The following is a 26,785-nucleotide window of genomic DNA, read 5'->3' as shown; positions in this document are numbered from 1 at the left end:
ATATGTTGTATACGTATTATTTATCACAGTCTCACTAGGAGACAAGAAGAAACCAGTAAAATACAACATGGCGTCATGTTTTCGCGCCAATAATGATTATGTTCGGAATTCGAATTCCAATTTCAAATAATTAAAATAATATATATTTTTTTTTTCTAATTATCCGAATTACATAGTTGGTAACATTGAACGGAGAACTGCAAAACGTGAATCGGGCCACAGCGTAATTGTATAAAGTTAATTTAATTATGTAGCCAATTCATTTAGTTGTGTTATCGGTGCGCTTGGCTGTTGAATTTGACGTCGGCTACTGTAGCGGAAACTGTTTGTTTTCCTAAACTTCCTCTTACCTCGCGTGGTGGCAAGCGATGATAAGATCTAGGTTGGATGTGCTTAGAAAATACTTATCTAGTTAACTGTTATTATTTTTAAAACTTTATTTGTTTTTATATACATGACTAGTTTTTACTGGCGACTTTGTCCGCGTGACTGGCATGAAAAGCAGCCTATGTTCTCCAGTCGGAGAAGTTTCCTTCTTTCTACATAGCGACTTATATGTAATAAGTCGTATTATATGTATGTTTTAGTGCAATAATTAAATATACAAACGGCTTCTATTCCTTGAAAATTGCAAAATTTTATAAATTCACTGTCGTTGGGTCCTCTATATGACTAAGCCTGTTTAATAGATATTTTTTAGATTATGCGGGTAGTTTTAAAAATTATCAAACTTTTTAGTATTTCGCGCGAGTTCCTCTTATCATTCAGTTTCAACAGTGAAGCGCAACGGTTCTTATGCATCGGAGACAAATAAAATGTTGACTATAAATAGTGTTTTATTATTTTTATTCAATATACCTTAAAATTGATTGATTCACTAGATGGAGTGACGACCTTAAATGCATTGCAGGAAGTGAGTGGATGCAGGTGGCTCAGGATTGGTTTTTATGGCAGTCTATGGGGGAGGCTTATGTCCAGCAGTGGACGGGTAATGGCTGAAATGATGCCTTAAAATTAGAAGCAAAAGACCCCCAATTACCAATATTCAGAGCACAAGTTAATCCTATTTGTTTGTAATAGATACTGCAAGTGATCTCTGACGCAGCTATCTCGCCAATATGAACTTAAATAATGGCTAAATATGGAAGGGTTTACTTGTTTTCTCTGCTGGTTCATTGTCCAATTTAAAAAATTAATTATTAGGGTTGTTAAAAGACTAATTGTGGCAAAACCAGTTATATTCGATTTAAAAAGTATTTTAGGTTTATACCTTATTGCGACATATAAAAATCGTGATTAAAATACAGGGGTTGATTGTAAAACGATGAAAATTTAAAGTTGTATGTACTTTTCAATGCTAAATCATATTTAAAACACAATTAAAAATTTTGTCAAGAAAATAAAAAAAAAAAAATTTAGGGGTGGGTCACCCTTATCATTGAGAGGTATAAAAAATGGCCGATTCTCAGACCTACCCAATATGCACACAAAATTTCATGCAAATCGGTAAAGTCGTTTCGGAGGAGTTTGGTAACAAACACCGTGACACGAGAATTTTATATATTATATATATATATAGATATATAAAATTCTTATATTATATTATATATGTATATATATATATATATATATATATATATATATATATGACGGTTATATAGCGAATTGAGGTATAGTTTGTTGAAAAAAAAAATACGGACGTCGAGTGTCATGTTCAGCGCGTCAGCAACAGTGGACACGCGCCTCCAGCTGCTATCTTTAGAATTACTCGAATATTCACAATTATAAAATAGTGCATATTGGATTTGAAGATTTTAACCGTATTTGACAACTCTTGAAGGTTATATGTTATTCAACACCGTGACACGGTCAGGAGCGAAGCCGCGGTGTACGGCTATGTATATATAGGTAGGTAGGTAGGTAGGTAGGTAGGTTAGACAGGGAGGTGTAAATGAAAGAGCGCACAGCGTGTGGAGGCGGTGTATTACAGCGGATGCGGACGATGCGGACGATGCGACCGTGCGGCGCGGTGTGTAGCGGCGAGCACGGCGAGGCGGCGCCGCGCCGCGCCGCACGCCGCCCACACGTGCTCCAGCCCCGGCGACGCGCCGCCGCCGCCCCATCTGCCGGACGGCAAAACGACCCGTCACCACCACACCCACTGCCACCCCGCCTGCGCTAACGGTACACGCCGGCGGGGCACCAGTGAGGAATGACAGGTGAGGATGAAAAGGCAAGTTAGTTAGCCCATCGTGATAAATACACCTAGAATTCAGAACGACGGTTTCCAGGGGGAACTACGTGGAGGTCGACCTGATAGGGTATATTGCTAGCAATGGGACTGTTAGCCCGCATGACTAACAATCCCTTCCCTTCTAACCAACATGGTTAGATAGATAGATAAGGGGGAAAGGAATTGTTAGCAATGGAGTTTGACAGCCCCACTGCTAGCAGTATACCCTATCAGGTAGACCTTCCCGTGATTCCCACTGGAAACCATCGTAACCAATTCTTGTTGAATTTGTCACAATGGACCAATTGACCTGCTTCAGCCTCACCTACTGACTGGTGCCCCGCCGGCGTATACCAATAGCACGGGCGGGGTTACCATTCCATTATCATCCATTAAAAAAAAGATAGATAAACACTTTATTTGAGCCATTCATGACACACGTAAATTAACAAATGAGTTCCTACAATCAGATTATTTACACTTTATATATATATATATATATATATATATATATATATATATATAAAGTGTAAATATAAAACAAAAGATAAAATACGAGAATATGTTTTCGCCATGTGTGTCATAGTGTCCCAAATAGATTGTTAATTTTTTTTTAACGTATTGTGAATTATGCCAATATATAACTGAATAGTTTTATTATTTCTCATTGTGATTATTTCTTGTAATTGTTTATATTTATAATAAGTTTACTATTGTAATCTTATGGAGGAAACAATAAAGAGTATCTATCTATCTATTTCAAAAGACAATGCGCTCGACATGTCACAGAACATAGATTTTTTCATAACATGCATCTAAAAGATCTGACATCTAATGCTAACAATGGTTAATTCTTATGAAATTCGCCATGATAGGCTAAATTATTTTTCATCCTCGCCTCAAGTAGATAATAAGTTAGAAAGTGGATTTATTAAAAACGTAATTGATTTAATAGACGTACCAAAAGGAGACTACAAAAGTCGTTTGCATGGGCTCTGTCCCATTCGTGTTTCAACCGTGAAGCAGTTGTATTCGCATCGCTGTGTTTCGGTTTGAAGGGTGGGAATGGCAGTGAATTTACTGGGTACAGAGGAATAACACCTGAGTGCTCAGGAATGGCAACGCATTGAGGGTATCATGGGCGAAACAGTATACTCTATTACATCCACAGTGCTGTTCATATCTATAGGTGACGGTTGCTACTATCCATCAGGTGGGCTGTCAGCTTGTTTACCATTTTAAGTTGCATAAAAAAAGAATAATCTGTCAAGAGCTGTGCAATACGGACAGAGATACCCAAGCAAATGACTTTTGCGCAAAATCCCTTGGGGATCGCTAGATATTTCATTATATCATTGGTGTACGAGAATGTATAAGATAACATGAGGCGAGCCTGACCCGGTCCAGACGGGCGGCAGGGTCCCCGGGGCGGCGGCGCGGGGGGCGCGGGGGGCGCGCCAGCGACGACCGCAGCAGCTCGTCCGCGAAGCACCGCGTCGCCGCGCACAGCGCCGCGTGCACAGCGCTGTACCACAAAACACTTGGCATGCAGTTTGCACCGTAAACAATATTATATTGAATTTATTTTTAGTAGTTGGAGGTGCACTTTTTCAGACATCCTGTCCTCGCTATTTTAAAACGGGTGGCGGGATGCCCGCTCTATACGACACAAAGTATATGTATTTGGGGATAGAGTGCAAGCAACATAAAGTAAGATCAACGACCTAAGACTATTACTAAAATAATAGATTGATCGGCCCTCGATTGGGCAACACCAGTCGTCTTCCGGTCGCCTATTCAACAATAGATTGATCATTTATTCTTGGTGAATTCGACATGATGTATCAACTGACCTGTTTTTATCTTTATCTATCAATCACTGGTGCCCCGCCAGTGTATACCGTTAGCGCAGGCGGGGTTACCATTACATTATCATCCATTAACAACATCCCCCCTACGTGAAATTTAGCTAAGATTTTAAATATTTTTTATAGTATTTCACAACCTCCAGCAAATTGTTTGCAGTCCATAGTTCACATAATTAGTAAGAGCCTCCTCCTAGGATAAATACAGTAGACGACCGAATTCTTGGACTGTACTCAGCTGGAACTGTTTGTTAAACGAATGATTGGAGAAAAAATTACTACGTAAGTCGCAAAAAATCCTACATGAATAATTTTTCTTACTCTGATTTAGCTGATGAATTGCAAACATAGTTGCTTATTTTCGTTATTAATTCTTAATAGATAAATAAGATAGATAGATAATTTATTTGCATCACTTGCAGCACACAAACAGCAAAAGACACAAATGCAAAGTGAAAAAAGATAAGAAAAAGATTAATCGATTTTAATAATTCTTTTTGCAATAAGGTTCACTTCCGTGTTCCATATATTGTGGTGATTGAAGTTATTCTTTATTGTGAAGATTTCACCATTATATTCACTTGTGTATTCTGTAAATCTTTCAATACATGAAGAGTATCATGGGCGACACAGTATATCTATTATGTCCATGGTACTGTTGATTTATATCCACATTCCGTCAAAAAACCTAAACGGTATAAAAAATTATCTCACCTATATGAATATCCATTTCCCACATCTTCGTTCCTCAATTCAATACCTATGTCGGCGCACTTCCTTTCTATAAACATAAACTTGAGTCTGTCCTCCTCGTCCTCCACAGGTAACACTGTCAGTCCACTGTCCCCGTCCGAGGGCGGCTCCCTTTTAACCGTCACTGACCGCTCACACTTCACTACGTCCACCTCTTCATCCGAGTCCGTCACCTCCATCGACTCTGACAGTCCACTTTCAAACAATTCACTATTAAACACACTAAGGCTGGATATATCGGATGCGTTCGGGTATATCTCGCGGATGTTGGACTCCATCTTCCTGGAATGCTCGAGGTCGTTCCAGGAGGACCACTCGTCGGTCTCGGGCGCGGGCGCGGCTGCCTCCGGCCGCAGCTCGTAGTAGCCGTGCAGCCGCGAGTACACCAGGATCTGCTTCGTCCGCCAGATCTGTTCCGTTGTGGGTAGATGCTCCGTCAGCATTTTGTTTATAAGCTTCGCTCTTGACCACTGGAAAAATCAACATTGTTTTTAGAATACATTTATAGAAATTTTATCGTTTTTATACAGTGTCACTCTTGTATTTCTTTCTCTCTTCGTTTATATTCGAAAATTACGATTTTTCTTAAGCTATTATAATTATGTAGTGTCATCTAGCGATAACAATTGCATATGGAATCAAACTCTCGCTAATTGCAAACCCTTTTTCATCAGCAATGCTGTGTACATACATATATAAATTGTACATTTAATGACGCCGTCAATGCAATAAGAGGTAACAAACTCCCATTCATAACGTTAGCTATACTTTACATAATAATTTATACTTAAAAAAAAATCCTCAAAAATGGCAATTATCACAGAGCATTCCGTGATATTAATGGTACTATCGTGTTTATAGGCAATGGCCTTGACTTCTACGCCACTCTAAGCATCACAAGAAATAATTACCTCAATATTTCTCCGTTTAGCAAAATCTAACTTCCAATACTTTTTTTCGTCCTCGACTACAAACGGGAAACACTTCAGGAAGTCAGGGTCCCTCGCCTCCTCACTTATGAGGGGTATCTTCTTCAACAGATACCCGACCGCCATCCGCACGTCGGTCAAGCGAACTACCGCCCTGCACAGCCAATCGTATAACGACGTCTCCTCCTTCACAACCACTTCCTCGAAAAGCCGCTGGTTCTTCAACATTTGCGTTTCACAAAAACTCACGGATTTCCTCCAATTGGAACCTAAATAGCAGTGGTCGTTTTCTATATGCGCGTACTCCCGGTTTTTGCTCTCATTCCTTAACAAACTCTGGACCTCTGGCTTCAGTAGCGACACGCCCTTCTTTCTCCTGACGTTCTTCAAACCGTTCGATTTGATCGGACTTATTTTTGCAGTCTTTGTATTGTTAATGACTATTTCTTGTACTTTCGATAAATCTAGCGTCCTGTCGACCTCTAAATAGTAGATCTTCCCCGTCGTAGGGTCTATGTACTTCATTATTCTCTTCTTCAGCGAGGACGGTTGGTTGAGGATCTCGTTTGGTATGTCCGTGGGCGCCTCTATAGATTTGTAATTCAAGTTCGTGCCCCAATCGTTTTCTTCGCATTCGTTCGGTTTATTATCATTATCTATCAACTCTTGTTGCTCCATATTAGCATCTACTGGTGGTTCTTCTGTCTCTTTCTCTTTCTTAGGCTTAATGATCATCGCGTCGACGTCTAACTCGGTGGGCTCTTTATTGAAGAAGTTCATCCAGTCTGTATTCTCTTCTGTGACCTCAGTCTTTATCTCTGGCTGCTCAGCTGGTATTTCGGGTGGCGGGTCCGTACTTTCCTCTATGTATTCGTACTGCAACATTTCCGGTGAGCTGTACAGCCACACGTCTACTATTGTTTCCGCTCCTGAAATGTAAACAATTTTGATTTGCATTAATCTCTACACCTACGGTCTACGGTTCAGGCATGCTGAAAAATCGCTGGATGCTCTACGTGCCCTGTAAACAATTTCTTCAGGATGGTGTTTAAACTTTCACGCTTTTGTAGCGCCTTAGAATGTTCGCGCAAGCACGGATTAATGGTTTCCATGTTATCATTCATAAGAAAGTCGCATAGTGAAAAGAATGCGGGGGAGTAACGACACAATCCTTAAAATAATAGCTGAGGATGTCCACGTACCTATGATGGAGCATCTCGCCAGGACGATGACGAACACAAAATAAACTATTTGCTAGTTTGTTGCCGTCTTGATCGGATGCCTCGCAGGTAAATAACAGCTAAATTTTAAACTTTTTTAATGACATAATTGAATGAATAAATGGATATTTATTTGCAAGAAATATGGTAAATATAGGAAAATGTACATATAGATAAAATAATATTAAGTCTACATATTTCGCCACAATTAAACATGCAATATTTAAAATACCCAAGTACTAAATTAACAATTCTTCATCAAATACAATTTCATGTCAATTAATGTACTTAATTAATGTTAAGTCTGTTACTAACAAAATGGACCTTGTTATTTGATATTAAATAAATTGAAATTAATAAGCAAGATATTTATATATGTATATTTATGTAATATTTGTTTAAAGTATTCATGTATGTATATTTATATTGTATATTGCTATTATATTGTATTTTCTCTATTGTATGTGTTGTAATTTTTGTTAATAAAATTTCTGTTTTGAGCGTCTGCATATAGTATCAGCCGGTGTTTTGTAGTCGCGGTCCAGCAATAAATAAAAAAGATGGTTTTTAACGAGTGCACGAGAGGCGTATATTTTATGAAATAATAAGCGGGCTGCTAGGTCGAGAGAAATACAATAACGAAACATGACATTGTCAGATATCAAAAAAACAAAATAAAAATATAAAATTTAAAAATATTCAGCGCCGGGAACTTAAGTCGCCAAACTTGTCAGCCGCGCCGGCACATGGTCGTGGAATATACACACGGTGTACGTTTGTTGGGTGGTGGTGTGCGGTTGCTGCAACACAGGCGCGGGTGGTGGTGGTGAGTGTAGGCGCGTGTAGGCGCGTGTAGGCGCGTGTAGGCGCGTGTAGGCGCGTGTAGGCACGTGCAGCGGGCGGCGGCGTACTCACTGCACGACGACGGTGTGGTGCGGCGCGTAGGACGGGTGCAGGCGCACGCGCACGGCCGTGAGCAGCGCGCCGAGCTGCGGCCGCGGCGGCGCGCCGCGCACGTACAGCAGCCACGTGTGCGTCGCCCGGTCCGCGCGCGACGCCGGCGGCGCGTACTTCGACGTGTTGCCTGCGCCACACACGCACATACACACATACACACACTCGCACCGCTTACAATCGCATGCCCAGCCATGCCGTGCGACATCGGGCCACATTAAACACTGTAGTGTCTTGTTTCCCAGATGCCGCCGAGTGGACGACTTGATTGGAAGCGGTAACCGTCACCTACAGGTATCAACAGCCCCGTAGACGTAACAGAGTGTACTGTATCGTCCACCATACCCGTTATGTGTTGCCATTTCGAGGGCTAATGTGTTGTGCCTCTGTACCCCGTAACTTCCCTGCCACATCCCACCATTCAAACCGAAATACGGCCATGCAAACACAACTGCTTTAAAGCAATAAGAATGAAATACAGGTACCCAACCTGATAACTATTGCACAGAAACTCCCTCTGGTAATAACATTTAATTATTTCTTTATGTTAAACAGTAAGTATTCTTAAATGGTTGACACTGTATGATAGATTCAAATCATATACTCCGTACACAGTTGTCACAAAAATATCAATTACTTTTAAATCTTTTGATGTATTAACAACTAATCATACACACAGTATTTAAGGTGAAGAACATAGACCACTCGGAGTCAATCAACTACTGATAGCGAAAACGATGTAGTGGGATCAGCTCATTTACAATATAATGAACGAGTCATAAAAAGGTGTCACTCACCAATAATAATCCTATATCTATGTTTCATCTTATTCCTAGTGGCCACGTCGAGGGTGCACACATTCTGCGCTTTGGGCTCGATGTGTCGCGGCAGCTTGCGCGGGCGGCTGCTGCCCGCCGCCGCCGCCTCGGGCTCCGCCTCCGGCCCCGGCGGCTCCTCCGGCCGCATGGACTTGCAGCGGTCGGCTGATATTGTGTAGTTGCGGGTCTGGACCATCGCCTGCCGACACCATGTAATAATACGATAATTGTATGGTAACCCCGCCTGTGTTATCTGGCAGACTGGATGAAAAGACAGGTCAGGTAGTCCATCGTGACGTATTCAACGATAAATTAGTTACGATAGTTCCCAGAGGGAACCACATGTAGGTGGCAACGGGGACTCACCTCCCATCCCCCGATATTACTGACAATCCCTTCCCCCCGACCCTGTCATGTCAACCTCAGCTCACTGAAAACCACTGAGGTTATTTCTTGATGAATTCCTCACGATGCAGCGACGTCCAATGGGAAATCCAATGGACGGCGCTGACCTCTTACCATCAAACGTAATCTTAATCATCAAAACCACGTGTAAAAGAACAAATGCCCAAAGCTAAAACAATTAAAACAGCAGCCAATACAAAATCAAGGATTTCAACAAACATACGCACCGAATAATTTTTCCTAGTCTTGTTTCTCGGTCCTCTCGTGCGAAATATCTCGTCGAGGTCCACAGTCTTCTTGCCGAGCAGTTTCCTCACGGAGGGATGTAGGCGCTTCTGGCCATCTCGCAGCACGGCTGACGCCTGGTGAACATACAATTGTGGAAGGTGATAAAATCGTACGTATTATCATTAAAATTATGTATCATCATCATTTCAGCTATTATTCGTCCACTGCTGGACATAGGCCTCCCCCATAGACTGCCATAAAGAAAGGTCCCGAGCCACCTGCATCCACTGACTCCCTGCAATGCATTTGAGGTCGTCGCTCCGACTAATCGGGGATCATCCTACATTACGTCATCCTACATCCTAAATTTTTCTTCTCCATCGATTGTCAATACTTGTGAATGTCGTAAGAGCGCCTAAGGCAGCTTTATGACCGAGGGAGGGGTAGCAGCTATATACTGTTGTATAGGAGGCATTATCCCTCTGTACCCTGTAATTTCATTAATATTTCTACTTCTGCAAACCATGAGAGCCCAGTAGTGGACAAAAAGTTAGTTCTATAGATAACTTAGGAGATACCAAATGATGAAGATGATATTTTAGGAGCATTCATTCAGCTATTGACAGACAAACCGTCGGTGTATGGTGTATAGTCAGGGCCGTGTGACCTCATGTCGCGTTAACATAAAGGTATCAAACCTCGGCTCGAGCGCGCGGGTCGAGGTGCGCGGCGACCTCGTCCTCCACCTGGGCGGCGGTGAGGCGCAGCTTCTGGTCGTGGTAGTAGTTGTCCACCAGCACGTACCGCAACCGGTGCAGGATGCGGCGCGACGTGCACATCCTGTACCAACATTTGTAAACAAAATTACCAACCAGTCTCACAGGTTGTCAAAGAACCACTGGGGGGGGGGGGGGGGGTTGAGGGATTATTAGTAATGCGGACTATCAATCCCATTGCTAGCAATATACTCAGTCAGCTTAACTTGCCCGTGGTTCTTCCGGAAACCATCGTGCTGAATTCCAGGTGTATTCATCACGATGGGTTAACTGACCTGCCCTTTCATCCTTACTTATTCCCCTCTCACTGATGCACCGCCAGTGTATAACGATAGCGCAGGCAGGGTTACCATGTCATTTTTACCCATAAAAAAAAAACAGACCATGCAATATGCAGGTAATGAGATTTTGTTACAAACGATTCCTTCTACCTTTGATGGGCATCTTAAAATTGAAAGTGTAATTTTAAGACCTAGGCATTCAGTAAGAATAGAATTCCTTTGGGAACAGGCTATGAAGTCTTGGAGTTGCTTTGTTTATTCAGCAGATTATTACATAGAGACTTATGTTAGGTAACTTGTTTACACCTCGCTACTGTAGAGCTTTAACAACTTGTCAAGTACTGATCCTTAAATGCTATGACTAATGCTATGACCTTCTCTACTTTTTTTCTTCTAACTTCTTTATTTGCTGAGACACCAAATAAAATAAAATATAACAATCCTAGTTTGGACTCATCCTATTGTACCAGTAAAATTCAACTTGTTTAAAAAAACTTTAGTTTCTTGCCCATTTTTCACAGCTAAAATTGCATTTCAAATTAATTTTTTTATCATACTTAGATGGCAAACAAACTGACATCCTATCTGATGAAATAAACAGATGATAGAGGATGGGCAAAAGGCACTTATGCACACAACTTTATATAAAATCTCCATCTTATTACAATCTATACTTATTGAATAAACTCTATTATACAATAAACAAATAATCATGCGCGGGCTTTTTAACGACCATGTAACTTTAAACATAGTACATTCAAATAAATACACATAATGTTAACAGAGATTTAAAAAGAGTAACTGTTGAATTTCTTATATTCTTATATTCATAAGAAATGACAATTTAAAAGTGTTTACAAACAAAGTCTATTTGAATAAAGAGGATTTGAATTTGTATCTGGGTGGTAGCATTATACAAATGCTAGACAAAAATGTTTAAAATAAAATTCACTTTTATTATCTGTAGGGCAGGGTCCACAAGGAGTGCGGCTTGTCATGATCAAACAATAGTAATGACTATTGACTATTACTCTAATGATAATATGTTCAGTAACAATATTAGTGTAAACTGTTAATTGACTTTTAATGAGATCATTGGAAAATTAACAGTATATATAGGGTTTATACTGAGGGAAATATCAATAACAGGATCACTTGGACAGCTTAAGGCCGCAGCTAAACAGTAAGTCAAGTTATATCTTTGTTATACTCTGTCTTGCTATCATCCGTTTGTTTTAGAACTTAATAAATATTAGACTAGATCAAATTTCCTCAATCTCATATTTATTGTGTTTTTTTAGGGTTTCCATCTTAATTTTACTTACGATTTGTTGCAAATTTAAAACAGCTATTGCCACAATTGTACTAAATTAATATTTTCTAGGCCTTGATGATTTCAAGTGGCCACATTTAGAGTTAACAGGGTGAAAGTAATTGTAACAGTGATTATTAGTCCATTGCTAGTAAAACATTATCTCAGAACAACTTACAGATGGCCCTTTCAAGAAACCACTAATTAATTCCTAGTGGATTGACCATGTTGGACCAAATGATCCGACTTCATTCTCACCTATCATTGATAGTCTGTTGGCATATAGTATGGGTAAGGTAATTATTTAATTTACATCGCACCTTAGAGCTGCAGACTTTTTATAGGACATAATAATAAAAGGCCTTAAATAAAATAACCAAACTGCAGTAAGCGGCTGCTGTAAGCATTTTCTTAATTATTCATACTTAATATATAATAATGTATATTGAATCCTACAGTGGACTAACATTTTCCATGAGGTCAGACACTGTTTGCCATTCAAAGTTGTATACAAAAAGATGAAGTGGAGAGAAAGGCAGTGTGTAACAACAGGTCAATTAACCTCCTGAAGCAGCTTAAATGGGTTATTCCACATTCAAATTAATTTGTAATTGCTTTTTTAATTTAATTTTAAACAAGTAAAATATTTGTCTTACTGTAACAATATAGTTGCAGTAGGTTGTATTGTTTGTCAAAATATCAACACAAATGTGTACTTATTTTTTTTTTAACAAATAGAAATGTTTTTCCACTGCATATCCCCATTTTACTCTTGTAGATGTACATAATTGGCTCTAAGTAACCATGAGTCACCACGATAACGGTGCTTGTGCCTCTGTTTGTATTGTTATCGCCGAAAAACATCACCCACAACGCGAAATTGTTGCGCGCGTGCAAAAAACCACATGTTTCTATTTTGGCTTTTGGCGGTTATAAATGAAATTTTTCTGCATTTCTTTACTTTTTATAACTACATAATGCTTATATGTAATACGTACCGCTGGTCAATCAGCATTATCTCGTTTTCTCTCACTTCCAACTCGTTATTGAATTCCCGGCGAATGACAGCTCGTATTTTCTCCACTTTTTCCTCTTCGGAGAGGCTCGTGGTCTCTTCTTTGGCGTTCGCCGATGTGCCAGCGTAGTCGGGATCATGGTATTCCTCTTCGTGATCCATATATAACTTTATTGATAGAAAAAAAAACCTATAACGCCCTTCGGAGGCGCAGAAACAAGTTTGATGAGTTGCAACTAGTTCGAACGTCACAGCTTTCACATTCACTTAGTTTTATCACATATTATTCACAGCACGACATGTAGGTATCAAATTTTAATGAGTTTGTATAAAAAAGAGACTACACCAAATTAGTCAAATTTTCGCATTTGACTTGACAGTGAAAAGGTCAACAGCCGTTTCATTCATTGGATTCTTCTTGATTTTTTCGCACGTCTTAACTGTGTTGCCAAGTAATATTCAGCAGTCTACTATTTAAGAAAATTTTGTGTAGATTTTGTACACCACTGCTTTCTGATTACAATTTTTTATATTTTCCATTATTTATTATGAATGACAAATATTACGCAATAATATGAAGTACGTGTAAGATTCGGAAATATGAATAATATAGAATAATAATAAAAATACTATATGTGATAGTGACGTATTATATTATGGCAATATTGTATCGTCAAACTGTCATTTCGTGATTCGTCCGTGGCTGACGTTTAATAATTCCAAACAAATAAAAAGTCTAGAAAATTTACTCACCTCGTTACAAGTTATAACAATAATAACGGATCAAAAATCGAATACGCGAGTGTCCCGGAGAAAGAGCAGCGTCGATCGTGATGTAAGGGCCTGCGGGGACGAGCGAGCGCATATGTCCGACTCCCAAGCTGACGGCCCGCAGGGCATGAGCGACAATCGTAGACCATTCTTTTATCCTGATAGCAGTAGCGACACCGAGGAGTACGCGGAGGAACGCAGGAAGCGGCTGTCCAAGCGGAACGGGCCAAACGTTCGCGTTCGTGCTGCGATGCCCCCGAAGATGCCGAGTCCAAACACGCCCACACCCTCGACGTCCACCCAGGAGCCCTCGAGGGCTGGTAAGGCCCAGTACCAACTGTGCGACGACAGGATCACACTGGTGGTGGACAACACAAGATTCGTGGTAGACCCCGCGCAGTTCACCGCCCATCCCAACACCATGCTCGGAAGGATGTTCAGTTCAGGTGAGTTCCCGTTTCGCTACCATCTGATATTAATGCAACCAGTGCAGCGTTTTATTATTTAGCTTTTATATAGCATAGGCAATCTGTAATTGTGTATGTGACTCCATTAATCTATACAAGTAGGTTAATAAAACTGTACAGTTTATCCTTTATGTTTAATGTCTTTGTGTTAGTTGAGAAATAGTTTCTGTAGATCATTGTATGCAGTGGGACACAGTAGAGCCCTCTATCTTAGCTAGACTAATCACACACAGTGACCCACAAGTATGAAATTTTATTTATCTAGAAATTTCTATCGGAACAAATGTAATTAAAATATTAAGCTGTACCAAATATGAGAAGAGGACAAAAAGATAACTAACTAAAGGGTCTCTGAAATTTCCTTTCAGATTGCCAATTTTTATTTTGTTATAACAATATGAAAAAATTATCTCTAGAGTATAGCATTTTTATCTAAATGTCATCAGCTTTGGTACCTCTATCCCACTTGTCTTTCTATTGCCTAACAGTTGTATTTGCATGGCTGTGTTCCAGTTTGAAGGTTGGGATATGACAGTGAGATGACAGGGTATGGAAGCCTAACATTTGTTTTCGGGGAGAAAGTTCTAAAATGGTGGTCTAAAAATCCCATTGCTAACAATTTATCCTATCAGGTCAATCATCACATGATTCCTCCTGGAAACCACTGTGATTAATTCTTGTTAAATTAAACAATGAACTAACTAACTTACTTTCATCATCACCTATTTTTTCCTTCTGACCAATACAGTACAGGTGAGGTTATCATTCCATTTTTACCCATTAAAAACAATCTGTTCTCAAGAATGGCAAAGCATACCATGCCATGCACAACACATTGTATTCTGTAAAGTTTTAATCTGGCTTTAAAACAGCACACAGCTTTGTCATTCAGAACTATTTAAATAAAAATGAATCTATCTCAAAGACTCTCTGGAAAGATCCCAAATCTCTCATAGGAGTACAATCACAGTGTTTTATGATTATTCATATTTCTTTATTAACCAATGTAACAGTTTTCGTCACACAATGACAAGTCAATATTTACATTATAATATTGAAATTAATAAAATAAATAATAATAATGAGGTTTAAATTATAAAATAAAAATAACATTACAAATGAATTATAGTTAACGTTATAAATTAGTTAATATATGTCAATATAATGGAAGTATATACCAATAATGATGACATCAAATTATATTTTTTAGTAACTTTTTTTATATTAATTATTTTTAACTGATTAACTAACAGTATCCAGTGGCTGTGGTTGTATGTGTGTGCTTCATCCATCTGAAACGTTATTATAATGTGTCCTGTTTTAAGTTAGGGCATAATTTATCCTGTCTCTCATGTACCATATTTCACTGCATTTGTGTGCTGTTTGCATTCATATATACATAAACTTTTAAATTTATAATCATGGTAGGATGTGCTACATCTATGTGGTACTTTGTTTATTTTGTCATAGAGTTTAATGACTCATCAAAGAAATGAAAGTGTGTCAGGCTGAGATTGATTGAATGCTTGATGATTCACTAATGACACAGTTCTTTACTTTGTGAATAATGAAACAGTACAAGTGATTAATTCATGTTTATAATATTCTTGTTACCTATGCATTGTAGTATGGTGCAGGTGACTGCTAACATTTTAGTATATTTCATTGTACCACAAATGTATTATATATGACATTCTTGAAGGTGAAATCTAATAGTCTTAACTGATACTTTGTCACAAATAAACTTTTTGACAAGTTTGTAATTTTAAGGGTTTCATAACAAGAAGATGCAAAGGGATCCTTATTTTGCATTTTTGTGCATCTGTCACTGCTTTATATTACAGCAGCCACTAATGCTATGGAAATTATTGAAAACATATTTTTATTTTCTGTGCTATAGGGTCCAAATGGGATATTTCAAAATAGGCCTGCTAATTTAAAGGTGTCCTATAAAGGAACTTCATTTGCACAAACTTAAACAGATTTTTTTTATATTGTCTTTTTTTTATTTATGATAAAAAATTAAAAAAAAAAAACTTTTTTTTCCATATATTATTATTTGACAGTAAGTGATAATTATTATACCATAATATTTGTTATTTTCCTAATTTATGTGGTATTTGAATGTGACTAGAACATGTTCCCATCTACAGAGTAAAGTGTGTGAGTATTACTTCTCTCTAGTGTATCATGGTAACGATGACATGCACAGTGATCCAAGTTGGAAGCTAATTACAAAAATAATGTTTAATATTGAAGATTATTGGCAGTTGATTGAATTTGAATATATGCAAGAAAATTCTTAGAAAACTTGTGGAAATGACACAAATGTATTTTCTTTTATAAAGATGAGTGTAATTACTCATAAAAAAAAATGTTATATGTGTCTGTCCATTGTTTAGTACAATATGTATCTATAGCAACAACAAGCATAGCGTAGCAAGCTCTGCTTAGTTGGAGACTAGACGGTGTTGTGATTATTATTATATCAGTTATTAACTGCGCACTGCTGAACATAGGCTGCCTCCATAGGGAGAGGTTTTCCAGTAGTTGCCACTCTTGGCAACTCTTGGTTTTTTTTATGGGTAAAAATGGAATGCGCTAACGGGATACGTTAGCGGAGCACCGGTGAATGGTGATAGATGAGAATGAAAACAGGCTAGTTAGCCCATCATGATGAATTCATCAGGAATTAATCATGATAGTTTCCAGGGCGAACCATGAGGAGGTCGACCTGGTTGAATATATTACTAGTAATGGGATTTTTAGTCTCCATTACTAACAATCCCTTTCCCCCCATGGCAGGCGGGTTAGTCGTCATAGTTAGACTTTAGTGATGTTTTAAGTGGGATGTTGCTGCTTATCCCTCGACCATTAAATCTTCCTAGAAGGGGTAGCCCATTCTATGTCAGGACCACACTGCAGTAATAATATGTGTGTATAATAATAACATAAATGGCTATTTAATATATCTAGTCCTTCTAGACAAGTGGCAAGCGAATTTATCGATGGAATCGACATCGCTAGAGAGCCCATAAGTTGGAATAAGACATCTGACGTTGCTATCTCTTTCTGTCTCACGAATTCGCATGCGATATCGATTCCATCGGCGAATTCGCTTGTCACTCGTCTAGAGGGCCAGTGATATTTATTTAATTTATATATTTTGCAGTTGGTCTCCTTGTAGCCATGTCACATGGCTGACATGGAGACCAACATGTGACAACAACATGTGAGCGTTTGTTTGCGCAGGCCTAGAGTTCACCCACCCGAACGAGCGCGGCGAGTACGAGGTGGCGGAGGGCATCTCGGCGACGGTGTTCCGCGCCATCCTGGAGTACTACCGCGGCGGCACCATCCGCTGCCCGCCCACCGTGTCCGTGCAGGAGCTACGCGAGGCCTGCGACTACCTGCTCGTGCCCTTCGACGCCAACACCGTCCGCTGCCAGGTAACCACTGCGGCCATTGCACGGTACCTTTATTGTCTGCATACATTATTACAATATTTAATTGTACACGACCACAAAAACAATCGATGAAAGATTTTTCTGATTAGATCAAGTGTATTGTATCTTTTGATAGCCATTTCCTGCGGCTTCGCTCGCGTGAATTATGTTAAAAAGTACCCCACGTTTACTCCAATGCACAGTCAATTTTATACCAGTTGTCATTTAGTCCTTTCTGCCGTTACAACGTAGTTGAGTAACGAACCCGCAAACAATAAAATTTTTCACATACATTGAAGTTTATAATATTGGAAGGAAGTAGAATATGTTTTTGATCGCTGAAACAGAATCTTCGTTACATTTTTCTTTCTCACGTCAATGTTTGCTGTACTCTGTTAGGAATGTTTTTTTAATGAATGACAATGCAATGCTGATCCCACCTGCGCTATCGGTATACACTGGCGGGGCACTGGTATTCAATGACAGGTGAGGATGCAGGTCAGTTGACCCACCGTGATAAATTCAACAATAAATCAATCACCATTTCCATTTTCATACCCTACTTTGATCCTCATGCCGTAATAAAAACATGTTCTATAGCACGGGTAGGTTCATAGTGTAATGTATGTGTATCGCTGACGCAGAACCTGCGCGGGCTGCTGCACGAGCTGTCGAACGAGGGCGCGCGGCGGCAGTTCGAGTCGTTCCTGGAGCGGCTGATCCTGCCGCTGATGGTGCGCTCGGCACAGCGCGGCGACCGCGAGTGCCACGTGGTCGTGCTGCTGGACGACGACAGCGTCGACTGGGACGAGCAGTACCCGCCGCAGATGGGCGACGAGTACAGCCAGACCGTGCTCTCCACGCCGCTCTACAGGTTCTTCAAGTACATTGAGAACAGGTTCGTGTTTTTATTTTTTTTATATAATAACGCCAGCTTTTAATGGTCGTGTAATCCTGCGACCTCGCCCGTGGTCACATAGTGACGTCCAATATTATCTTTCTCGAGAAATGCAAAAAGAATATTTCAAGTTCTAGAGATTAGCTCGTTCAAACAAACAAATTAACTCTTCCATTTGCATCCATTTGCAGAGACGTAGCAAAACAAGTGATGAAGGAGCGGGGCCTCAAGAAAATCCGGCTCGGCGTCGAGGGGTACCCCACGTACAAGGAGAAGGTGCGCAAGCGGCCCGGCGGCCGCGCCGAGGTCATATACAACTACGTGCAGCGCCCCTTCATACACATGTCCTGGGAGAAGGAGGAGGCCAAGAGTCGCCACGTCGACTTCCAGTGCTTCAAGTCCAAGTCCGTCACGAATCTGGCGGAGGCGACCGCCGACCCCGTCATCGAGCTCGAGCCGAACCGTGCGAGAGAGACGGAAGACAACGCAGAGCCGCCGCCGGAGGTGCAAGGCGAGGAGGAAGCGCAGTGATTGGTCGCCCGCTCGTATAGAGCGGCACTCAGAGTTGTACTCGCGCTGTTTTGTATCGCGTGACCAGTTCAGGATGGTTTCTCCCTCTGAAGTTATTTTGTGGCAACGACCAGCGAGCACACAGCTATTGCCGTAGCGTAAAGACGCCAGTGACGTGTCGCGTGCGTTGCCCACAAGTTAATTACTCTGTTAAGGTGCATTTAGACTAAAATGACAATGGCATAAAATACAAAAGTGCTCGCGAATTTATAGAATGTTTATAAAATGCTCTTAGTCTATTTTAGTGTGGTTAGATGAAAAAATTGGAGGAGTAGGGGGAATATGGAAAATATGGGTTCAGGTGCTTGGTCTAAATCCACCTTTATCGAGTTTAGTGAATTAGTCGTTTACTATCTCAATTTTAGATATTTCTGATCATGAATTCTGATAAAAAAAAAATGTTACTATTTCAATATCTTGAGAGAGACAGTCTTGCCTTATCGTCATCACATTGAATCAGATGCTTTTATCAAGTATGTGTCGAAATATCTCTGACTACCCTATTTTTTATTACAGCCGTGATAATATTTTTTTATTATAATGGTAAACAGACTGCCGAACCTCCTTTGTATATTATCGTAGGAAATAATGTAACTTTGATTTAAAATTTTGCTTTAATAAAACCACTTAATTCTGGAAGTAATTTTGCTGCGGAGAAGAAATCTTTCAGAAACAGTGTTTGTTTTAAATACAATAATTTGTAATAATTACTTGTGTTCATAACGAATTATTTTATATCTATTGAAATGTTAAACTGACGGCCCACCTACAGTCACAGTCATCGCATATACTGTGACGCCCACGGTGTATCCATACGTTGCCATTCCCGAAGGCTGGGGTGTTAAGTGCGAATCTTTAATGTAGCGTAACTAATGCGATTGGTACTTATAGCATTATGTCGCAGGCGCTACATAACGTAACGAATTATAAGGGTACGCTTACACGGACAGTCTTTCGACATAATAACTGAATAATTGATTTGAATTACTTTAACTAGCTTAGTGTGCGTGCGGCTGCCAACATTTGAGGATTGATTACTGTTGTTAGTAGAAGTTCTATGATCTTCCCTATTACTCGTCAATCTCCGACCGTTGTTCAGTCCACGCACATGTTGTGCCTCTAAACGAAGCAAGCCAATAAATATATCGCCGCTCAAAGTCTAGTGATGATCGTTCGGTACACAGAAATCTGTTTCAATAGTAATTAATGAAAATGTAAACAAACGAATAATTGATCCAGCCGCAAGACCATAGACCAGAGACTCGTGTCCAATAGTGCAAGACAAAAGCCGATTAATTAATTAAATGTTTGGATTTGTTACTATCTTTAGAGAATTTTTCCATGATGATTCCAACAATTTTTTTTTGTATTAAACATTAGGTTTCTATGTTATTCTGCATTTATGTGGCACTATTCGTAATGGACTCCATAGACGATCATGTACGCATTATTGCTTGTAAGACAAACTCTAAATTGTCCGTGTAAGAGTACTTTGGACGTAGCAAAAGCAAAAAGGTTGCCTACAAAATTATCAAAAATGAGATAGTAGTATCAAATTTCTGATAACTTTGTCGATTGTATCCTTTCTGCCAAACTATGTCCTTCTACTATATAACAATATTAATATATGATCGATGTTAACAGGGCTGTCGCATTGTACGATTAGATTTCAGCACAATTCATTGGAAATTAATATATTTCCGCTTCCTGATACCATTAAGAGACTACGGACTAAACCGTCTTTAAAAAAAAAATGTTCACGCTCACTTTTTTACTTTACGTGTATAATATAGTATATGTCATATATGTGTAAGTATATTTGTTATTTATATATATCTATTCGTTTATATATGTAATTTTAATATGTATGCCCGCCATGTACACATATATGTACTAATGAATAAATAAATAAATAAAATATTTATATAAGAGGGAGACGCTAGGCCTGGCGTAGGGTTTCCCTTACCTTTCGACTGCTTAGCTTTATACCAATTGCCGTGCCTCTAGCGCTTAATTGAAATCAACAATTTTTGTAATGCATTTTTCAAAATATTTCTATGACAAATAATTTTAAAATATAAACTTTCAATTTTGTATTTTATCTGTTTTATTACTGTTTTTTTTTTTTATTATTGGATAAAAATGGAATGGTAACCCCACCTGCTTTATCGGTATACATCGGCGGGACACCAGTGAGAAATGATAAGTGAAAATGGATGAGCAGGTCAGTTGGCCCATCGTGATAAATACACTTGGAATGGTTTCCAGGGGGACCACGTGGACGTCGACCTGACAGGGTATATTGCTAGCAATGGGACTGGTAGTCCACATTACTAGCAATCCCTTCCACCCTTTATTACTGTGTTAACTGTACAAATATTTTATTACTAATAAACTGTTTTCTCACAGGCTCTGTATACATATCTGTTTTTTTTTTTCATTTGTAACGTTATGGTATTATCAGCTGGCGGGTGTTCCCATGTTGTAACCGTGCAGTGCTGCACGTTCAGCGGCAGCCCTGACCTGTTAGATGTAATCATAGCTTTTGTAACGAACACTTTGTACGAATGTAACGATCGTTGTTCTTTTTACATTAAATATATAATACATATCGGCCAGTTGTATTTTTTATTATCATCCTGAATATACCACAAGAAAAATAAATGTCCAGGTGCGATCGACACTCCCGTATATCCAAAATTAACTAATAACCTGCTTCGGCTTTGCATGGTTCCTCTTAAAGTCACCAGAGGGAGAGTTTGTACGAGTCGTTTGCTTGGACACCTCTGTCCCGTTCGTGTTTCTACCGTGAAGCAGTTGTGTTTGCATGGCTGTGTTTCGGTTTGAAGGGTGGGATATGACAGTGAATTTACTGGGTACAAAGAAATAACTCAGGATCCTTAGGAATAGCAACGCATGGGCGTAACAGTATACTCTGTTATGTCCATGGTACTGCTCATGTCTATAGGCGACGGTTACCACTTTCCATCAGGTGGACCGTCAGCTTGTTTGCCATTCTAAGTTGTATAAAAAAAGTGTGTTTAAATATAACAAAATTTACTTCAAAATAATAGAAACTTAATGTAAACAAACTGTGCATAGTCTCGTCTGTTGTCTATAAACATGAACAGCGCCATGGATATCACGGAAAAAGGTTTTTTTATGGATGAATAAGGAAATAGTGACCCCGTCTGCGTTATCGGTATACATTGGCGGGGCACCAGTGAGGGACGATAGGTGAGGATGGAGCAGAGCAGTTTTTTTTTATGGGTGAAAATGGTATGGTAACCCCGCCTGCGCTAACGGGATACGCTGGCGGAGCACCAGTGACGGGTGATAGATGAGATGAATTCATCAGGAATTAACCATGATAGTTTCCAGGGGGAACCGTGAGGAGGTCGACCTGGTTAGGTATATTGCTAGCAGGGATTCTCAGTCTCCATTGCTAACAATCCCTTTCCCCCCGGAGCAGGCCAATTGGCCCATCGTGATGAAATCAACAATAATTAACCACAATGGTTTCCAATGTTATACTAAGTCTGTGGGTTTCCAGGGGAAACCGCGTGGAGATTTACCTAATAGAGTATATTGCTAGCAATAGAGCAGTACCCCCCATTACTAAAAATCTATTCCCCCCTCCCACCCTACACAAACGTGTTACCTTTAATAACATGCAATTTCACATGAGAATATGTATATTTAAGTCTAAGACATGAAAGCGTCATAGGTTAATGTTTTTTTAAAACTAAGTATGCGATGCAGTTGTAACACTTCCCTTTTAAAACACGAGCTGGACAGAGGTGCCCATGCAGAGGATTTTTGCATAGAAATTAAAAACTTGGGCTACAATAAATACATACATTTATTACATCGCACAGTATATAACACTTAGCAAATAAAGAACTACATAAGGTGCCTCCTTACGTAAATACTATATCTAAAAGTAAACACGCACACAAATACACTTACAACAAACGTGTTAACACACAACGACAACTACGCGGGTAGACGCCATCACGAGAGTATACCGGTACATAATTCAATAAGTGGATAACCTAAGATATTGAAAGGAACGAGATTTCTCCACAATCAAATACAAGACTGTAAACGCAGGTCATTATAACAATAGGTATATGCAAGATACCTTGATATTTACCAACAATCCTTGCAACGTTACATTAAGGCTGCCAATTTGTTACTTTAAATCTATAGCCGTCATTCTTTTAATGTATATAATATCGAATGTTGTGCGGAGCAGTTGTTGGAGTGCAAATTTAATGCTGTTTTATGTAATATTTATTTTATTAATGTATTAATTTGTAATCTGTTGCCTTGCTATAAATAAATAAATAAATTATGTGAAGTGCCTTCGGTACAAAATATAAGAATTACCATTGTCATACTTATTTTCCAGTATACACGTATTTAAGAGGGGGTCGGGTAGGTCGTTCCCCTCTCTAAATTGTCTTATGCCCACCCCAGGATCCGAGTGAAGCTTCACAAATACATGTCTTAGAATACATATACGCCTTTAAGGAACCATGCCCGCCCTGCAAAATAATCTTAAATACACTAATGTATTCCAGGGCAGGGCCTGGCCCCTTGAACAAGACAATATATGTACTCTATAACATGAATGTGTCCTATGTTGTGAATGTGAGAAAGACTCTGTTTTCCGCGCTTAGCCTCTCATTTGGGCCGTTGTGCGTGTCCTATGTTAAGAGTTCCGCGCCTGTTACTGGGGTGGGCACGGCTCATAACATTAGCGGTTCAACAGGATTTGAGTCCGGCCATATATTTTTTTTTCTAGCTTTTTATTATATTAATTTCATCTTGAACGTTTACATTTAGGTACTCTACATAATATATATCTATAATAATATTAATTCATAAATATTTTCTTTATGTTTTCATCCAACCAATAGTCACAGCAGAACTTAGTCAAAGTCGATAGGTGGCAAGGGGGGCGGCGGACGTTTCTCTCTCCACACTTCAAACTTAGTTTCCTGAGAATCTGAAACAATAAAATATATTTAAGAATAAAAATGTTCACCTTAATTTTATTAAAAACTAGCGGCCCGTCCCGGCGTCGCACGGGTGGACATTTTTAACATTTCCCTTTATTGCTCTACTCCTATTGATCGTAGCGTGATGAAAGTATACTATAACCTGCCCAGCAGTATGAAGAATAATTGTACCAAGTTTCGTTAAAATCCGTCGAGTAGTTTTTGTTTCTATAACGAACATACAGACAGACAGACAAAAATTTTACTGAGTGCATTTTTGGCATCAGTATTGATCACTAATCACCGCTTGATAGTTATTTTGGAAATATATTCCATGTACAGAATTGACCTCTCTACAGATTTATTATAAGTATAGATTACATATACTACAGTGTAACTAACAAAAAAAAAATACAGTTTAAATTGGTCGAGATACCCCGCCTTGTTGAAATCGGCTAACAACTACGTCCAGTTGTTTATACGCTTCCGAGTATGATAAACAAGCTATTAATTAACAAGTTATTTAATAAATGTTACTAAACTCATGCTACTGCATGAGTGTCAGTAAAGTTATAAATATTTAATGGCGGAATGATACGCTTCCAAACAAAAATCGCAATAAATTCCTTAAATGAAGCACACATGTACGCCTAGACATGTCTTTGCTCATAGCTGAAATTTCTGGGTATATGTTGGCCGGGTGGGCACGGATCATCCGGTCTCCTCTTCCATAGATACTGTTGTATATTTATATGTACACATTACATAAATATTGTATTCTGTGACGGTATCTTTGAAATAAAGGGCAGTGTGTATCTGGCATCTTGACGTTTTACTGCAGATACAAAGTGTGCCTATGCAAAATATCTAACCGTCCACCTCATCCACATGACGGAAAGTAGTAAGAAATTAACCGCCTCTTGAAGAATATGAACAACATTTGTTCGGCGGAACTGTCACAGATGTACAGTCACAATGCATACTGACCAGTGAGCTGGAACGAAGCGGATCTATTGAAGAGGCGTGCGAGTATGACTCGTGACGGGGACACTTGTCTGCTCGTGACCACTCGCGGGGAGCTGGTTATATTCACACCTGGGTGACATTTTGAAGCGTTAGTGATTAATTTACACACTTGTCAGGATGCTTTACAAGTATCTACAACTCCAACGTCATCTTCAAACAAATGCTCAAGTTTCTGCTGAAAAGCAACTGTGCTTATACCTACCTATGGTAATAAACAGTGAAATTTCACGGTACGGAGGTGTAACACCTTAATTCACAGTAATAGCAGCGCGTGAGAGGTATCACGAGCATCGCGTTCTCTAATGTCGGTAACGTTCCTCGTGGTTACAGGCGATGGCCGTCAGCTTGTTTACCATTTTAAGTTTAAGGAGACAATTGTTATGATTGTCATTTAATATATCTGATTTGCCATGTGATCCCGGCATAGAATGGGCCACCTATTCCTTTCGCGTGCGTGTTGTAAGAGGCGACTAAGGGAACTTAATAGTCGAATGATAGGCAGAAGCGTCCCTACCGGTAAAAGCCCCTTTATGGGGGAGGTCTATTGTTGCAACCTTTTATATAGCAACACTAAAATAAAATGTATATTTTATGTAATATGGCAACAATCGCCCTTCTTCTCCCCGCTACATTGGGACAGTGCTGTGAACAAATTTTGTATTTTATTTAAAATATCACCATATCATCACGCCCATCTGATTTGTGGCTCACACTGCGCAGTTGCTTCTTAAACTGGCACAAAAGAGCTTCTTGTATCTTGTAATTTCACTGCCATATGCCCATTCTTTAAACTGATACAACAGTCATACAAGCACGGTTACTGAGTCGGAGTCTGTGTAGCTAAGTTGTGGTATGTACCTGCGATGTGTAGCGACGCGCCGCGACGCGGGCGCGCGGCCCGCAGCGCCAGCAGCGCGCAGGCGGCCGCGCCGGACCCGCACGCCGGGTACCACCACCACTGCGCCGCGCCACCACAAAGTCACACAAGTTCAGCGTTACCACAGGGACACCCTACCCTAACGATGTACTCGCACAATAGCGGAGCACCAGTCTAAGATAAAACGACGAAGATGAAGGTGGTCCACCGTAGCGGATTCGGCAAGAATTACCCATGATGTTTTCCAGGGGGCTCCGCGTGAAGATCGACCTGATATATATTACTAGTAATGGGTAGTAGGATAAGTCATCTACTTTGGTATCTCTGCTCTGCTCCACCCGTATCCCACGTCACGTAACAGCTATACTTGCATGGCTGAGTTTCGGTTTGAAGGATGGAACATGATGACGAAATTATAGAGTACGGAAATATAATACCTTAGCAACATCGGAAAGGTATCAAGGGCGCATCACAGTGTATTGTGATTTCACAAAATGAGTATTGAACGCTCGAAATTTAGTGCCTATAATATTCAATCAATGTAATATTGCAAGTAGTTTAAGACGACCACGGTGTAGGGAAGTATCCTTTAGACAGTGGTACGTACATCGTATCGCCGCGGGCGCCGATAGCGCACCCCTTGGTTGCCGCGCACCGGCGGCCGATCAAGTGCGTGCTTGTTGTCTCCCTCGGCCGGCCACCTCGTTGCAGGAACTACCAATAAACACCACCGAGGTTATTTAAATAAGAATTTTATTGACTAAGAAGTAATCAATTCAACGACATTTTAATTTTTTAAACAACAAAAATGTTCGAAATTGTCGCCATGTCTTTTTTTATACAACTTAGAATGGCAAACAAGCTGACGGCCCACCTGATGGAAAGTGGTAACCGTCGCCTATAGACATGAGCAGTACCATGGACATAACAGAGTA

At 39.8% G+C, this 26,785-nt stretch overlaps 2 protein-coding genes and 1 long non-coding RNA gene across 3 annotated transcripts; 1 reads left to right on the top strand and 2 right to left on the bottom strand.

Moving 5' to 3' along the window:
- Nucleotides 1–1,676: 1,676 nt before the first annotated feature.
- On the bottom strand, nt 1,677–13,222 carry LOC113515416 (uncharacterized). Its single transcript, XM_052898397.1, is given in 9 exon segments — nt 1,677–2,123; nt 3,632–3,758; nt 4,813–5,321; nt 5,763–6,741; nt 7,808–8,084; nt 8,752–8,971; nt 9,405–9,539; nt 10,104–10,245; nt 12,773–13,222. Coding segments are annotated over 9 exon segments (2,850 nt in total). The 5' UTR covers nt 12,952–13,222; the 3' UTR covers nt 1,677–1,841.
- A 237-nt stretch (nt 13,223–13,459) lies between these two features.
- LOC113515974 (BTB/POZ domain-containing protein 10) lies at nt 13,460–21,559 on the top strand. The gene is made up of 4 exons (XM_026900290.3): nt 13,460–14,006; nt 17,280–17,476; nt 18,118–18,371; nt 18,563–21,559. The coding sequence occupies exons 1-4, from the start codon at nt 13,655–13,657 to the stop codon at nt 18,900–18,902; spliced, it is 1,143 nt and encodes a 380-aa protein (XP_026756091.1). The 5' UTR covers nt 13,460–13,654; the 3' UTR covers nt 18,903–21,559.
- Nucleotides 21,560–22,314: 755 nt separating this feature from the next.
- Nucleotides 22,315–25,954, bottom strand: LOC128201431 (uncharacterized). Its single transcript, XR_008253242.1, has 3 exons — nt 25,832–25,954; nt 24,935–25,042; nt 22,315–23,955 (listed from the first exon to the last, which is right to left on the bottom strand). It is a non-coding gene; the product is annotated as an uncharacterized LOC128201431 (long non-coding RNA).
- Between the last annotated feature and the right edge of the window lie 831 nt (nt 25,955–26,785).

This window comes from Galleria mellonella, unplaced genomic scaffold (genome assembly GCF_026898425.1).
Source record: "Galleria mellonella isolate WM207_F2 unplaced genomic scaffold, CSIRO_AGI_GalMel_v1 utg424, whole genome shotgun sequence".
Lineage (NCBI taxonomy): Eukaryota > Metazoa > Arthropoda > Insecta > Lepidoptera > Pyralidae > Galleria > Galleria mellonella.
The sequence above is the reverse complement of the archived record's forward strand: the minus strand, read 5'-3'. Positions and strand labels throughout refer to the sequence as shown.

Coding starts and splice junctions, on each gene's coding strand:
- LOC113515974 (XM_026900290.3), top strand. CDS start 13,655: ATGTCCGACTCCCAAGCTGACGGCCCGCAGGGCATGAGCGACAATCGT. Junction 14,007..17,279: donor CGGAAGGATGTTCAGTTCAG/GTGAGTTCCCGT, acceptor TTGTTTGCGCAG/GCCTAGAGTTCACCCACCCG. Junction 17,477..18,117: donor CCAACACCGTCCGCTGCCAG/GTAACCACTGCG, acceptor TCGCTGACGCAG/AACCTGCGCGGGCTGCTGCA.